This window comes from Lagenorhynchus albirostris, chromosome 11, assembly GCF_949774975.1.
Source record: "Lagenorhynchus albirostris chromosome 11, mLagAlb1.1, whole genome shotgun sequence".
NCBI classification, from domain to species: Eukaryota; Metazoa; Chordata; class Mammalia; order Artiodactyla; family Delphinidae; genus Lagenorhynchus; species Lagenorhynchus albirostris.
This window is the reverse complement of record NC_083105.1, coordinates 53849023-53862704: the sequence shown is the minus strand read 5'-3', so window position 1 is coordinate 53862704 and position 13682 is coordinate 53849023. Positions and strand designations below refer to the sequence as shown.

Sequence of the window (13682 nt, the reverse complement as noted above, 5' to 3'; positions counted from 1 at the left end):
AAGCATAAGTAAAATAAGCAGAATTTCCATAGATTAGTAAACTGAAGTCACTAGAAAGTTGATTGCTGTAATCAAGATCATGAAGGTCAGTAGAAAAATAAAAGCTTACTCAAAACTTCTAGATTCTGGAGCTAGACTGTTTGGTTTCAAATTTGGGTTCTGCCACTTGCCTCAATACCTCATCTACAGAATGGTAATAATAATAATACCTGCCTCATGCAGTTGTTATGAGGATCAAGATAATACTTCCATCAAAGTGTTTAGAACCTGGTTTGGCGCTTTATAAGTGCTTGTTAAATAAAAGACTATGACTATTATTTCTTTCTTGACTCTGAAGGCAACTAGTTAGGTCTACAAAATGACCTCATAAATCTGACATATAATTCAAATTGACATTGAACTTACACATCTATATCCAATTAACTTATTGCCTTGAACATGGTGCAAATGAAGAAAAGGTTATTTCATTTTTTGCATAGCTACAGACTTCAACATATCAAAAATGCACTTTCTTTGAAAGGAAATTGGACAGCAGAGTGTGCATGAGGCATCACTTCTCAATTATGCTATGTTTATAAAATGATGGAGAGTATGTTTGCCTTCAAAGTCCGTAACTTTTTTCCAACAGCTTTATTGAGATATAATTTACACATTATTACAATTCATCCTGTCAATAGTGAACATTAGTGTTTATTGATTGGCTACTATGTCCCAGTAATAAACATATTGTTTCATTTAATCTTTATAAAAATTCTTTAACATAGGTACTGTTATTCCCAATTTAATGACTAAACTATAAGTTAAACACTTTGCAGCTAGAGGTTGAGATGAGGTTTGAACTCATGTTCATATGACTCCACTATTTTTCCCATATCATGCTGCCTTTCTCTGGAAAACTACTTAGTTCTCTTTCAGAGGTTGGGTGGGAAAGGAGGGAAACGTAACTTTTTGATGGTATTCATAGTTAAACAAACTCTAATTTTTAACTTGTCAAGAGTCAAATGTATAAGAAATAGCAGTAATTGGAAGCTGTTTCCAGAATTTCAAATCAAGGATGATACGATAATACAAAATAGTATTATTTCAAAGAAAATAAGCAGTAATAACGCTGATACACACAAATTACAATGCCAATATACACTACCCTTGGAAGGATTTAGCACTTCTTAGTAGCATATTACACCCAGTTACTGCACTCACCAAATGAGTTAGGGTAGAGGTTGAAAATGAGTAAACAAGAGAGATCATGCAGGAATTCTTATCCATCGTTTAGTCTTTTCACATCACGTGTTATCTTAAAGTCAAATCTCCAGACATCTTCATGCTTGGAATTACTTAAGCAGTTTTGCCACAATTCATTTATGAAACACATATTTGGGTGGTTCTTATATGTTAGGCAGCATTGTGCTAGCCGCTAGTTGTACAAAGGTTTTGGGGGGGTTGTTTTATGACTCTAGTGCAGCTCAGTTTACATTTTAATTTAGGCTTTCATACGGAGTGGTAATTAGTGTACTATAGTGTATAGATAGCCAGTGGGCTTTGGAAGCTGGATTGCCTCTCCACTTACTGTGTGACGTTGGCATTTGACTTTTGAGAAACTCGATTTTCCCATTTATAACACAACTAGCTTCAAATAATAGCTGGTATTATCTACTTTCAGGTGCACACACCATGCGAAGGTGCGCCTAAGAAAATGTTACTTCCTAACATCTAGAAGAATGGGTTTCTCGCCCGTTTTTTCCCCTTTAGTACCTGGCATTATTCGATACATATTTTACACTGTTCACCGAGGAACTGGAACATGTTTTTCACTGCAGCTTAGCTATCTGGGTGTGCCTGGGGAGGCGTCACAAAGAACCTGTAAAAGGTCTCCACCTACAGCAGGAGTAGAAGCGCAAGAAAGAGCCCAGGCAGATCACTGCGGCTAAGCGTTCGGTTTCGTATTGTTCTCTGTTTGGCCCAATATTCACCGAGTTTAGGTTCCGCGACTCGCAACGAAAAGACTCGAGTCACGGACCTGTTAAAAATTTTCTGCCATATTTTAGCCGTCCCCACGCCCCCCGCCCCACCCTCAAGCGTGAGTGAATGCGCAAATAAGGGTTTTCAGGCGTCTGTGGGAAAGAGGGAGGGGAAGGCAGAAGTCGAGGACGGACGGGGTGGTGGCACCACTGAAGCGCGAGAGGACCGAGGCCCCACATACAAGAGTTAAAACCAGGCGGTCGCGAGCCGGAGGAGGCCGAGGCGAGCTGCTGGACGGGCGGGAGCCGATGGGGGGCAGCAGACCACCGCGGCGCACTCACTCCGCCCGGGCCCAACGCTTCTCCGGAGGCGCACCCCCCCAACCTTACGTCTCTTTTGGTTTCGACCTGCCGACTGGGAGGGGCCGCGGGACGCCATTCCCACAATGCTCTGGGGCGTGCCGCCGTCCGTCGCTGCCGCCTCCGCTACCGCTAGTGGAAGAAGATGGCGGAAGGCGGAGCGGCGGATTTGGACATCCAGCGGTCTGACATCGCGACGCTGCTCAAAACCCCGCTCCGGAAAGGGGACACCTGGTGAGGGAAAGGGGTTGAGGTGGCTGTGGTTGCTCGAGGGTGGTGGAGAACTGGGCGAGAACTGCGGTCTGGTGTCTCGGTGGTGACAGGTGCGGGCAGGTCCGGCGGCGGCCGCCTCGGGCAGCAGGATTTTGGCCGCTCCCGAAAGGTTGGAGCAAAGATTGGACCCGAAGTGAGGGACAGGGTTCGTGGCTCGTTGGGGCATGCTAAGAGGCTTGCGGGGAGCGGCGGCGGCGCCGGCGGCTCGTGCAGTTCTCTTCGTCCTTCTTCCTCTGGTAGTGCCGCTCCCACCCCAGGCCTTCCCGAACGATAGGTTACACTCGTTGGTGTGAGTCTCTTAATGTTTGACAGGTCCTGGTCCCGCAGCTGATCAGGATCTCACCCTCTACTTCTTTAGTCATTTCTTTTCCCGGCATTGTCGGCCTCCAAGTTCCCTATTCTGATTCTCATATTCTTCCGGGAGGCCGGCTGCAGGATGTTTGCGGTTTGTACTACACAGGTGGCATGTGTCAGGGCGCCACTTAAGAGAAAGGAACCTTAGTTCCTAGTTCCTTGTCAAAAGGAGGGAGGGGAGTACGGAACCTTAGGCTTCTGAGTGGTACCACGTGGTCTTGTGCCTTGGAGGCTTGATAGACGCCGGTAGGGTTTCTCTTAGAAGTGCAGCTCTTCCCTCCTGTTTGAAGGATAACGCAGGCCTGCAAAAAGTAGATAAGTCCACTTGAGGCTTAAGTCACTTGTTAACGTTCAAACTTATAAAATACGAAAGGATATACTTAAAATACTGAAGGAAGTATTTGGAGATTTTAATATTTGTGGGCCATATCAAGTGGTATTCAGAATAACTTCAGTATGTGAATATGTAACATAAAGTGCTCTGTTTTATTAGGAAGTATAATGCGCTTCTTTATTATAATAAAAGTTATTTTCATTTCTTATCATCACCATACAGTGGTATATAATTTACAGAGTGTTTTTTCATTTACTCGATATGGCTTAGTGGAAGGAACATAAGATTTAGACCCAAATTAGACCTTTTCACCACTTAGTTTGCAGTATGACTTTGAGAAAAGTTACTTTAAATCATTGCACCTCAGTACCTTCATCTATGAAATGGACAGAATAATTTCATTATAGGGGTTTATCCTGAGTCAGTGAAATATTCTAAAAGATTATTTATGAGATAACATTAAATTTTAGTTACCTTCTTATCACCGCCATTTCTGGTACAATGCTGTGGTATTAGAATCATTTTCAAGTAAACTAGTAGATGGCAGACTTGGGACTTGAATTTAAGTACTTTGATCTAAGTCTTGGTACTTTTTTCCTACTTTGTTAGGCTGCATACTATGTTTATGTGATAAAAACCCCTGAGGATGTAAACATATACTTGCTGCATTACAGCAAAAAATATTTAATAATTATTGTTCATATGGCAGTGTTCCTAAGATGTTTATTACTGTGGGGAAATAAGACACTTCCTAGGACATTTATGTTTACCTTGGCCTGTGGATTGTTAAAGATGAAATGAATCCTTGATTCTTATTGTTTGTTAAAGAACACTTTAAAATTCTTAATTTACCTTGCCTATTACCACCTCATAAAAAGATAAATGTGGATTTCCACAAAATAGAAATCTATAATTTAATATATAGATATTATTTATATGGGTATTCTCTTTAATGTTGTTGTGGTTTTGATATACTGAGTAATAATTGGTGGTGTTGATACTACAGGATGATGGGAGCAATATGAGTATTTTGAGCACTAAATGTTAAAGTTTAGCATTTTTATTTTTTGACAGAGTTACTGTAAATCATTTTAAAAGATCTATTTAAAAGAGTACAGGAAGTCTATAAATGAGTCATTTCAGTGCTTCCATTTTAAAGAAAAGGAAACTGAGGCCCAGATATTTAGGTAACAGCAGAATGTGCAAATTTTTATCCTCACAATTGATTTCCCCTCTTATTTAAAGAAAAAAATGCAGGAAAAAGATGGTACTGGGATACTGCAGAAACTATATAGTTTGGTTTATATGCGAGCCAGTTTTCTTGGAATTAGCAGGTGAAACCTGTCAAAAAAGGAATTAACAAAAGTTTGATTCAGAGTTTTAAGGAGAATAATTTCATAAGTACAAATTTGATAATGTATTCATGAGTACAGAATTAGTAAAGATATTTAATAATTTAGTTGTAACTTGGGCTCATGTTTTTGGAACTCATTAAAACTTGTTAAAAAGTTATCTCTCTTTTTAAGGTCTTAAAAAATCGTTGGATTAGTCATTTATGGGTATTTGGGCAAATCCTGTTTGTTATTTTATAGCTGAAATGGGCCATATGCAAATGGAACATTGTCTTGGTATATGTATATAACTATCTTGGAAAGACTGATAAGGACTATTGAGAAAAAATGGTAGGTTTACCATGAGTTTATTCTTGAAATTTTAATACTAATGTTTGATGTTACAATGAAATGTGTGCAGATGAATAAAGTTCATTAATTAGGTTGTGAGCACTTTGCAGATAAGGACTGCCTCTTAGTACGCTGGTAATTAATGCTAACACCTGGGCAAGGATAAAAATTTGCTTCTACATGAATTTCTGTTTATTTGTAAATGGTGAATGATTTTATCTGGAAGCTAACCTTCTAGAAATGAAAATAAGTTACACATGTCTGAGATGAGGACAAACAAACCTTATGATATGTTTGGTATTAGACTTCATAGTGACAGTAATGTCAAAATTGATGCAAGAGAGTTGTACCTCTTAAAAAGGTTGGGTATAAAAGTAACACAGATCTGCATTAGATGGAGTAAAGCAGTGGTCTTGTATGCTGTTTCTTGATCTGTGTTTAGCTCCAAGGAGAGATTCAGAAAACCAGGAACAAGACTGTTAGAATTTAGAAACTATAGAGGAAGAATAAAGGAACTAGAACTGTTTAGCTTAGGATGAATGAAAGATAATTTAATTTTCAGATACATGGTAGTTTCTCCTGATAAGATAAAAGGAAAATTTGTTTAAAGTTCATTGCATGTAAGTATATTAGGGATGGAGGAACCTATTGAAGGGGATAATAGTTAAATGAATAAATGTACAAAGGCATGTTGTGGGTTGTGGAATACTCTCTTTGGAGATTTCTTTTAAAATAGATTTATTATGAGTAAATAAACAGATGACTACAAATCACCAAAATCACTGCTTTATTTCCCCATTTTATTAAATGTTATTCATCTACCAATCATTTTCACTAATTTTTATGTTCAAAGCTAACTTTATAAATTAAATTTTGCATGTCATTTTTATATAAACCCTAATAAAATAACTCTAGTAGGTTTAAGGTAACTTTGGAGAGTAGCTTTAATTTGCATTTAGAGTCATTTAAAATATGTATGATGTTTTTGTCTCAATAAACTGCCAAGGAATCACATCAGTCAGGTTTTTAGATAGGAGAGACACTAATTTCAATTTCAGAGCTTTCCTTCCATTCCTACTCTTTTACCTAGAAGTCTTTGAGGCTTTATTTTATATGGTCCCTTATGTTTTTGCGACTTAGATTTACACTAACAGAAAATAATCTTAAGTCAAAAAATCAGTTAATAATGTAAATGGACACTATTAATCAATATGAACTCCAAATTGTTTAGTGTGTACTTGTTGAGAAGTTTTTACATTACTGTTACTGTTAACTTTAGTTGTACCAAAGTGTTTACCACTGAACTAGGGTATATATTACATCATTTGCAGGAAATGAAACCAGAAAGCAAAACTGTTTTTTAGTGTTGGTAAATTGATGAAAATAAGGACAGAAATAGGGACATTAAAGTGTATTTTTCACATTTTAGTTGCTTAAAATCGAGAAAAGCAATTTTTCCTAATTGTTTTCATAAGTTTTAAAATCACTTGTAAGTGGTTACTGAAGCCAAGATTAATGTACCCTAATTGGCCAAGAAGATCCAGAGCTTTAGTCAGTGTTTTCATTTATCTACTTAGTGACATTCAGGCTTTATTTTTTCCTAAATCATACCATTTTTTTTATTAGCACATACAAGGTATTAACTAGATGTTCTTTTTAGAAAATAGTTTTGTGACAGTTATTAATCTTGCTTGCATGAAAGTATAATAAGAAAAAAATTGTCAGGCTATGACCGATCATATTACATTTAAAAACACTGTGCTAGGTATTGTTGAAGTACTTACATATGTTAACTTATTTACTCATCACCACAATTCTAGGGTACTAGAATGTGAATGTGCTCTAATTCACATTTGCCAAAATAGGAATTCACCCGGATAGGCTCAAAGAGGTGTTCACACATTGATATATCTGAGATTCGAACCCAAGCAGTCTGGGGCTTTAATTCAGGCTTTAAAATTACTGTTCTACACTGCCTTTTATTTTAAAGATGCATTTTAAAGTGTTCCACTTTTTTAAAAAATGGACATTCTTTTCTCTTTAAATGGAGTCTATTTTATATTTAGCAGCAGAATTCTTCCATTTTATCCCACACTTGTTTCTTGTGACTGTTCAGTTTAGATATGGTAGAAAATCTTAACATCTTGCTTTTGGAAATTAAAATATGTTTAAAGATTAATAGGTTATTTACTGAATATGTAGAATAAATATTATTTTGATGCAAAAGTACATTTAAACAAAAGAAACTGGGATCGTGTATTATTTAGATTTGGGGTTTTAATTGTTTATCAGTAATCATAAGTGATTTGTTAGAGGCCATATGGCCCCTTTTCATATAGTTTTACAGAAACAGCATATCAAGCAGATAGGAAGAACTTGTAGGATATTTTGTTTTAGTACTTTGCCCATATTTTTAAAAGTGTTTGGTTTACAATAAACCACAAATACATAAGACTTTTTTTCAACTAAGAATCCATAGGAACAGCCCAACACAGAAAATGCAAATGTGAAAGTTCGATATTTTATGTTCTATGTTTACCAACTTTTTGTGAATTTTCAAAGTCAAAGCACATTTGAATTAAGACAGTGGAAGGTACATAACCATATTGATAGCTCTTTAACATCTTCCTGAAAACTGACAGTCCATGTAACATCACTGCTAATAAAATCAATTTTGCCATGTTAGTCATTAGATATATTTGTTTTATTATATGAGTTTAGAGTGATTTTTCTTTTCCTCACTTTGAGAATCACTTTACAAAAAAAGCATAATTATTATAAAAGTGAATTGAAACACCATCAGACATATTGGCAGGGAGATAAAGGGAAGGTTGAGAACTACTGGTGGAGGTGTTTGCATACATTATCTGGTTGGATTTTCAAAATAAGGATCAAAGTATGTATTTATATTCCTTTCTTGTAGATGAGAAGTCTGAACTCAGAGGAATCATTTGGTTTGCGTGTGGTTCACAGGTGATAATACCACCACTAGTGAACCTTTATTGAGTGCTTACTCTGTTCCAGCCACTATTCTAAATGCTTTATACATGTGCAGCATATAATAAGAGCAAGTACTCTTATTTACCTCATTTTACGGGTGTGTGATGATTTCAGAGCTGGTTTTTTAAATACCTGGCTTATAATGATTTAAAATACTAAATCCTACCAGTATCTCCTTAGTATTAAAAATGTTTTGTGCTGTCACTACTTACATGTAATTCAAACCGTGTTTCATAAGGCAGTAAACTATTTCTTCTTAGTCTCCATATAGAATTTTTCAGCGATTACTAGTTTTTCCTTCCCTGCGTAATGTCAGCCTGGTTTGTGCCTCTTATTTTCATTTCCTTAGTTACTACTGTAATTCACACTCTGTATCTTATATTTATTCCTTTGAAGTCGTTTTTCCAGATTCTTTCACCATCTATTCTTTAAAACAAAGGGAATGTAGTTCCTTTCAACTTTATCATCCAGTTTACATAGAAGCCACTACTAAAGAAACCTAGAATAAGACTGATTGGTAGTAAGTGACCTCAGTTTTGGATACAGATTAAAATGATGTATCTGAGGGAACAATCAAGAATAGCTCCTCAAAAAGAAGCAGCTCGGATTCTAATATAAGGCAGAAAACCTCTGTAGGATTAACCTATATTTGGTTATGCCTAGAATACTGCTTCTGTCGGTAAGATTCTGCATGGCTTCTTTATAGCTCTCCAAAAAGAAAAGGAGGGTAATGACTACTTTTTCCTCTTCATGAGGAGGAGAATTAAGAATACGGTCCCTTCCACTCTCCTTTTAATTTTGAGAAGACCCACATATTAGTGTGATAATTCCTTGTGGTTCAGGAAAATGGTTTAGCAGAAGTAGCCATAGAAAAGACTTCCTCTGTGAAAGAAGTTAAAGGCTCTCACAAGTTAAGTCCAATGTGGCTCTGAGACCAGGCTATTCTGAGTTTCAGAGAGGCAGTTTTTGTTATTTTTTTAAATTGATATATAGTTGATTTACAATGTTGTGTTAGTTTCAGGTGTACAGCAGAGTGATTCAGTTATACCTATACATATATCCATTCTTTTTTAGATTCTTTTCCATTTTAGATATTACAAGATATTGAATATGGTTCCCTGTGCTATACAGTAGGTCCTTGTTGGTTATCTGTTTTATATATAGTGTTTTGTATATTTTAATCACAAACTCTCCTAATTTACCCCCCCACCCCACCCCCAAAAACACACATACACACTCACACACTTTCCCCTTTGGTAACCATAAGTTTGTTTTCTATGTCTGTGAGTCTGTTTCTGTTTTGTAAATAGGTTCATTTGTATCCGTGTTTTTAGATTCCACATGTAAGTGATATCATCTGATATTTGTCTTTCTTTGTCTTACTGACTTCACTTAGTATAGAGAGCCAGTTAAAACCTGGGAGCATTAGAGACAAAATTAAAAAAAGCATCAAGTTCCTGTAGTAAAAAAACAATAAGATTAAGAATGGTAGGGTGATAATTATATTTATCATGTTGTACATTACGTCTCTAGTATGTATGTATTTTCTAACTGTTAAGTTTGTACCTTTTGACTGCCTTCATCCAATTCTTCTTCCCCCCACTCCTGCCTCTGGTAACCATACTCTTTTTATATGAGTTTGTTTGGTTGGTTGTTTTTGTAGTATAATTATCCTGTATCACTATGTTACTTCCTGTTGCAGAACATAGCAATTCGATATTTCTGTACATTTCAAAATGATCACCAAAATAAGTCTAGTTATGATCTATCACCATGCAAAGATATTACATAATTATTGACTGTATTTCTGGCACTGTACATTTCATACCGGTGACTCATTTATTTTGCAGCTTGAAGTTTGTACCTCTTAATCTCATTCACCTATTTCTCTCCTCCTCCCAACTTCCTTTCCTCTAGCAACCACCTGTTTGTTCTCTGTATCTGTGACTCTTCTGTTTTGTTATGTTTGTTCATTTTTTAGATTCCACATATATGTGAAATCATACATATTTGTCCTGTCTGAGTTATTTCATTTAGCATAATACTCTCTACATCCATTCATGTTGTTGCAAATGGCAAAATTTCATTCTTTAAGGCTGAGTAGTATTCCATTGTAATATAATTAACAGTGCTGTATGTTATATATGAAAGTTGTTAGAGTAAATCCTTAGAGTTCTCATCATAAGGAAAAAAGTTTTTTTCTATTTAATTTTGTATTATATGAAATAATGGATGTTCACTAAACTTATTTTGGTAATCATTTCATAGTGCATATAAGTGAAATCATTATGCTGTACACCTTAAACTCATATAGTGCTGTATGTCAATTATATCTCAGTAAAACTGGAGGAAAGAAAAAAAGAATGATAAGGGTTAAATGATCATGGTTAAAGAGACCTGATAATTTGGGTTGCTTTATATTTTTTAGCAATATAACAGCTTGACAAATTTTAACAGTTTAATCAAGAAATTTTTCTTTGATATAGATGGAAAATGTATTTTTGTAACTTTGGATATCAAGCAGAAGAAACTTGATTCTCAGGAGAGATGTAGCTAAGTATATGTACTGTGTAGTTGTGGCTATGATTACAAATATTACCACTCTTTTATAAGGTTAAGAGCTTTTTGCATGTATGAAGTGATAGTGATAGTGTTGTCATTTTACAGATTCAGAAACTGAGGTACAGAGTTAAGTGCACGTGGTAATATACTCAGTCAGTGGTAGAGCAGAGATTCTGACTTAGGCAGTCAACTCTAATGCCTGCATTTTAAACTGTACTGCCTGCCTATGAGTGATAAGCCATAGCCATTTATGGAAGCATTTTTTTGAGGGATGAATACTTGAAAGTATTAGAATCAAGAAGTGACAGCTTTGTCATATTAGTAAAACACCATATTCATCTAGTTATCCATGTGAGGAACCTCTAGAATTTTCTAGGTCTTTCTGGTTTAGCCTTCTAGTCGTAGCAGTCTCATTTCTAACTAATATAGCTCTTTGATACAGATGGTGCTTCCCGTTTCCTGCAAAGTCTTTACATGCTCCTACCTTATAGGACTTTACACATCATTCATATTATTTCCAGTACATTTTACTAAGCCCTGACTTTCCGTTTCTTCAAAACCAATCTCTGTAAAATCATCCGTAATAATTCCATCCAGATCTATGGCCCTTTCACTCTCTTCTTTATTTTTTTTTTAAATACAAGAGCTTTATAGTGATATAATTCCCATATCATACAATTTGCCCACTTGATGTGTACAGTTCACTGGATTTGGGTATGTCCACAAAGTTGTGCAACCATCATCACAATCAATTTTGGAATATTTTTATCATCCCTAAAAGAAACCTCATACCTATTAGCAGTCTCCCCTGCCCCCTTTTCTACCCAAATCTCCCTGTTTTTGGCAGCTACTAATCTTTCTTGTTCTATAATTTTGCCTTCTGGATATTTCATGTAAATAGAATCATACAATATGTGTGATTTTTGTGCCTGGCTTCATTCACTTAACATGTTTTTTAGGTTCATCTGTTTTGTTGTGTGTATCAGTACTTCATTTCTTTTTATTTCCAAAAAATGTTCCATTGTATAGATATACCACATTGAATTATTCCTTCATCGGTTGATGGACATTTGGGTTGTTCACAATTTTTGACTGTTACAAATAATCCTGCTATGAACATTTGTGTGCAAGTTTTTCTCTAGACACAAGTTTTCATTTCTCTTGGGTGTATACCTAGGAATGGAATTGCCGAGTCTCTATGTTTGCTTTTTAAGAACTGATAGACTCTTTTCCAAACCAGTTGCACCATTTTCCATTTCCACCAGCAGTGTATGAAGGCTCCAGTTTCTCCACATCCTTGAAGTGCTTGTTGTTGCCTGTCTTTTTGATTATAGCCATCTTGGTGGATGTGAAGTGGTATCTAATTGGGGTTTTGATTTCAGTTTTCATAGTGGCTAATGATGTTGCACATCTTTTCATATATGCTTATTGACCCTTTGTATATCTTTGGGAAAATGTCTGTCTAGATCCTTTGCCTATTTTCCAATTTGGTTATTTGGTTCTTTATTATTGAATTTTAAGAGTTCTTTATTCTGGATACAAATTCTTTATCAGATAGATGATTTGCAGAATTTTCTCTGATTCTGTGGGTTTTCTTTTCACTTTCACAATCTTACTTGGCCTCCTTCCTGAGTTCTTTATTTGTCTCTTAGTTTAGATGTAAAAAGAGGTCATAAAAATTAGTTCTTGCCAACTGATGAATTTAATGTGCAGAGCAGAAAATAGGTTGGAAACGCTTCAGATCTAAAAATTAAGATATAAAGGGATGATTATTTGGTTTATTTGATGGTTTATTTGAAAGAACTTCATAGCTTTCTTTGGTTATGTTTTACTGATGAGTTTTAGTTTGTGGGACTTAAAAAAATTCAGTGAAATATCTAGTTTATAACGATTTAAAATACTACATACGGGACTTCCCTGCCAGTCCAGTGGTTAAGACTTTGCCTTCCAATGCAGGGGATGTGAGTTCATTCCCTGGTCAGGGAGCTAAGATCCCACATGCCTTGTGGCCAAAAAACCAAAACATAAAACAGAAGCAATATTGTAACAAATTCAATAGCACTTTTAAAAATGGTCCACATCTGGGCTTCCCTGGTGGCGCAGTGGTTGAGAGTCCGCCTGCCGATGCAGGTAACACGGGTTCGTGCCCTGGTCCGGGAAGATCCCACATGCTGCAGAGCGGCTGGGCCCGTGAGACATGGCCGCTGAGCCTGTGCATCCGGAGCCTGTGCTCCTCAACGGGAGAGGCCACAACAGTGAGAGGCCCGTGTACCAAAAAAAAAAAAAATGGTCCACATCAAAAAAATAAATAAAATACTAGATACTATTAATATCTCTTTTAGTATTAAAAATGGTTTATGCTATTGCAACTCATGTAATTTAAACAGTATTTTATTAAATGAGAGGATTAGTCATAGAGTGAATATCCAAAATTGTTTATGCTGTTAATTCTACGCACAATAGTTACGCATGTTGTTCTCAGGTTAAGTGTGCTACATTGGATTAGGCTGAAATTTTTATGTATCTTCTTAGTTGTAAAAGAGTGACAGTATTATGTCTACTTTGAGGAGAAAAAGGTAGGATTTTTTTAAAAAAATAAACGTCATATTTATGTCAGTATTAGGCAATTAAGAAGGAACGGCTTATCTGAAAGTTGTTAGCATAAACATGTACTAATCAAAAAAAAAAAAAACAACACACAACTATACATTCACCAGATCTGTGGTTTTCTAAATCCAGCTTTTGGGATTTCCCCATTTCCCTGTACTGCTTTTAAATGTCTTTGTATTTAGGACTATTTCTAAGTCATTTATTGATCCCTTTATATCTTTCTTAAATTTGCTTCTAGTGTGTATAAAAACACTAAACAACTTTTGAGACTCTCCTATCTTTCCCCACTATCATCTCCCCCAAAACAACCCAACAACAACAAAAAACCTACAACCTGGCTTTTTTAGTTCTTACTAAAATGCAGTAGCTTTTCTGCATTTGAGGACTGTCTTAAAATTGACTCAGATTTATTTTGGGTCCTAAAATTGACCCCGCTTCTCTGGAGCCATTGAAGATTATTCTTTCCAGACCACAGTACAAATTGTCTTTCTTGATGCCATTAGAATATTTAGCACCATACAACTGAAGTACCCATAACTTTATGTAAGT

General features: G+C 35.9%; 1 protein-coding gene across 9 annotated transcripts in view; it reads left to right on the top strand.

Annotated features, from left to right (window-relative positions):
* Positions 1-2413: 2413 nt before the first annotated feature.
* USP15 (ubiquitin specific peptidase 15) overlaps positions 2414-13682 on the top strand; it is a 126240-nt gene continuing 114971 nt past the window's right edge. For all 9 annotated transcript variants that reach the window (XR_009543420.1, XM_060165672.1, XM_060165671.1 and 6 more), the window contains exon 1: positions 2414-2552. Coding sequence is in view for 8 of the 9 variants with exons in the window: in XM_060165672.1 (XP_060021655.1) it covers positions 2464-2552 (89 nt within the window). In the remaining variant the exon portion in view is untranslated. The remainder of the gene's footprint in view (positions 2553-13682) is intronic.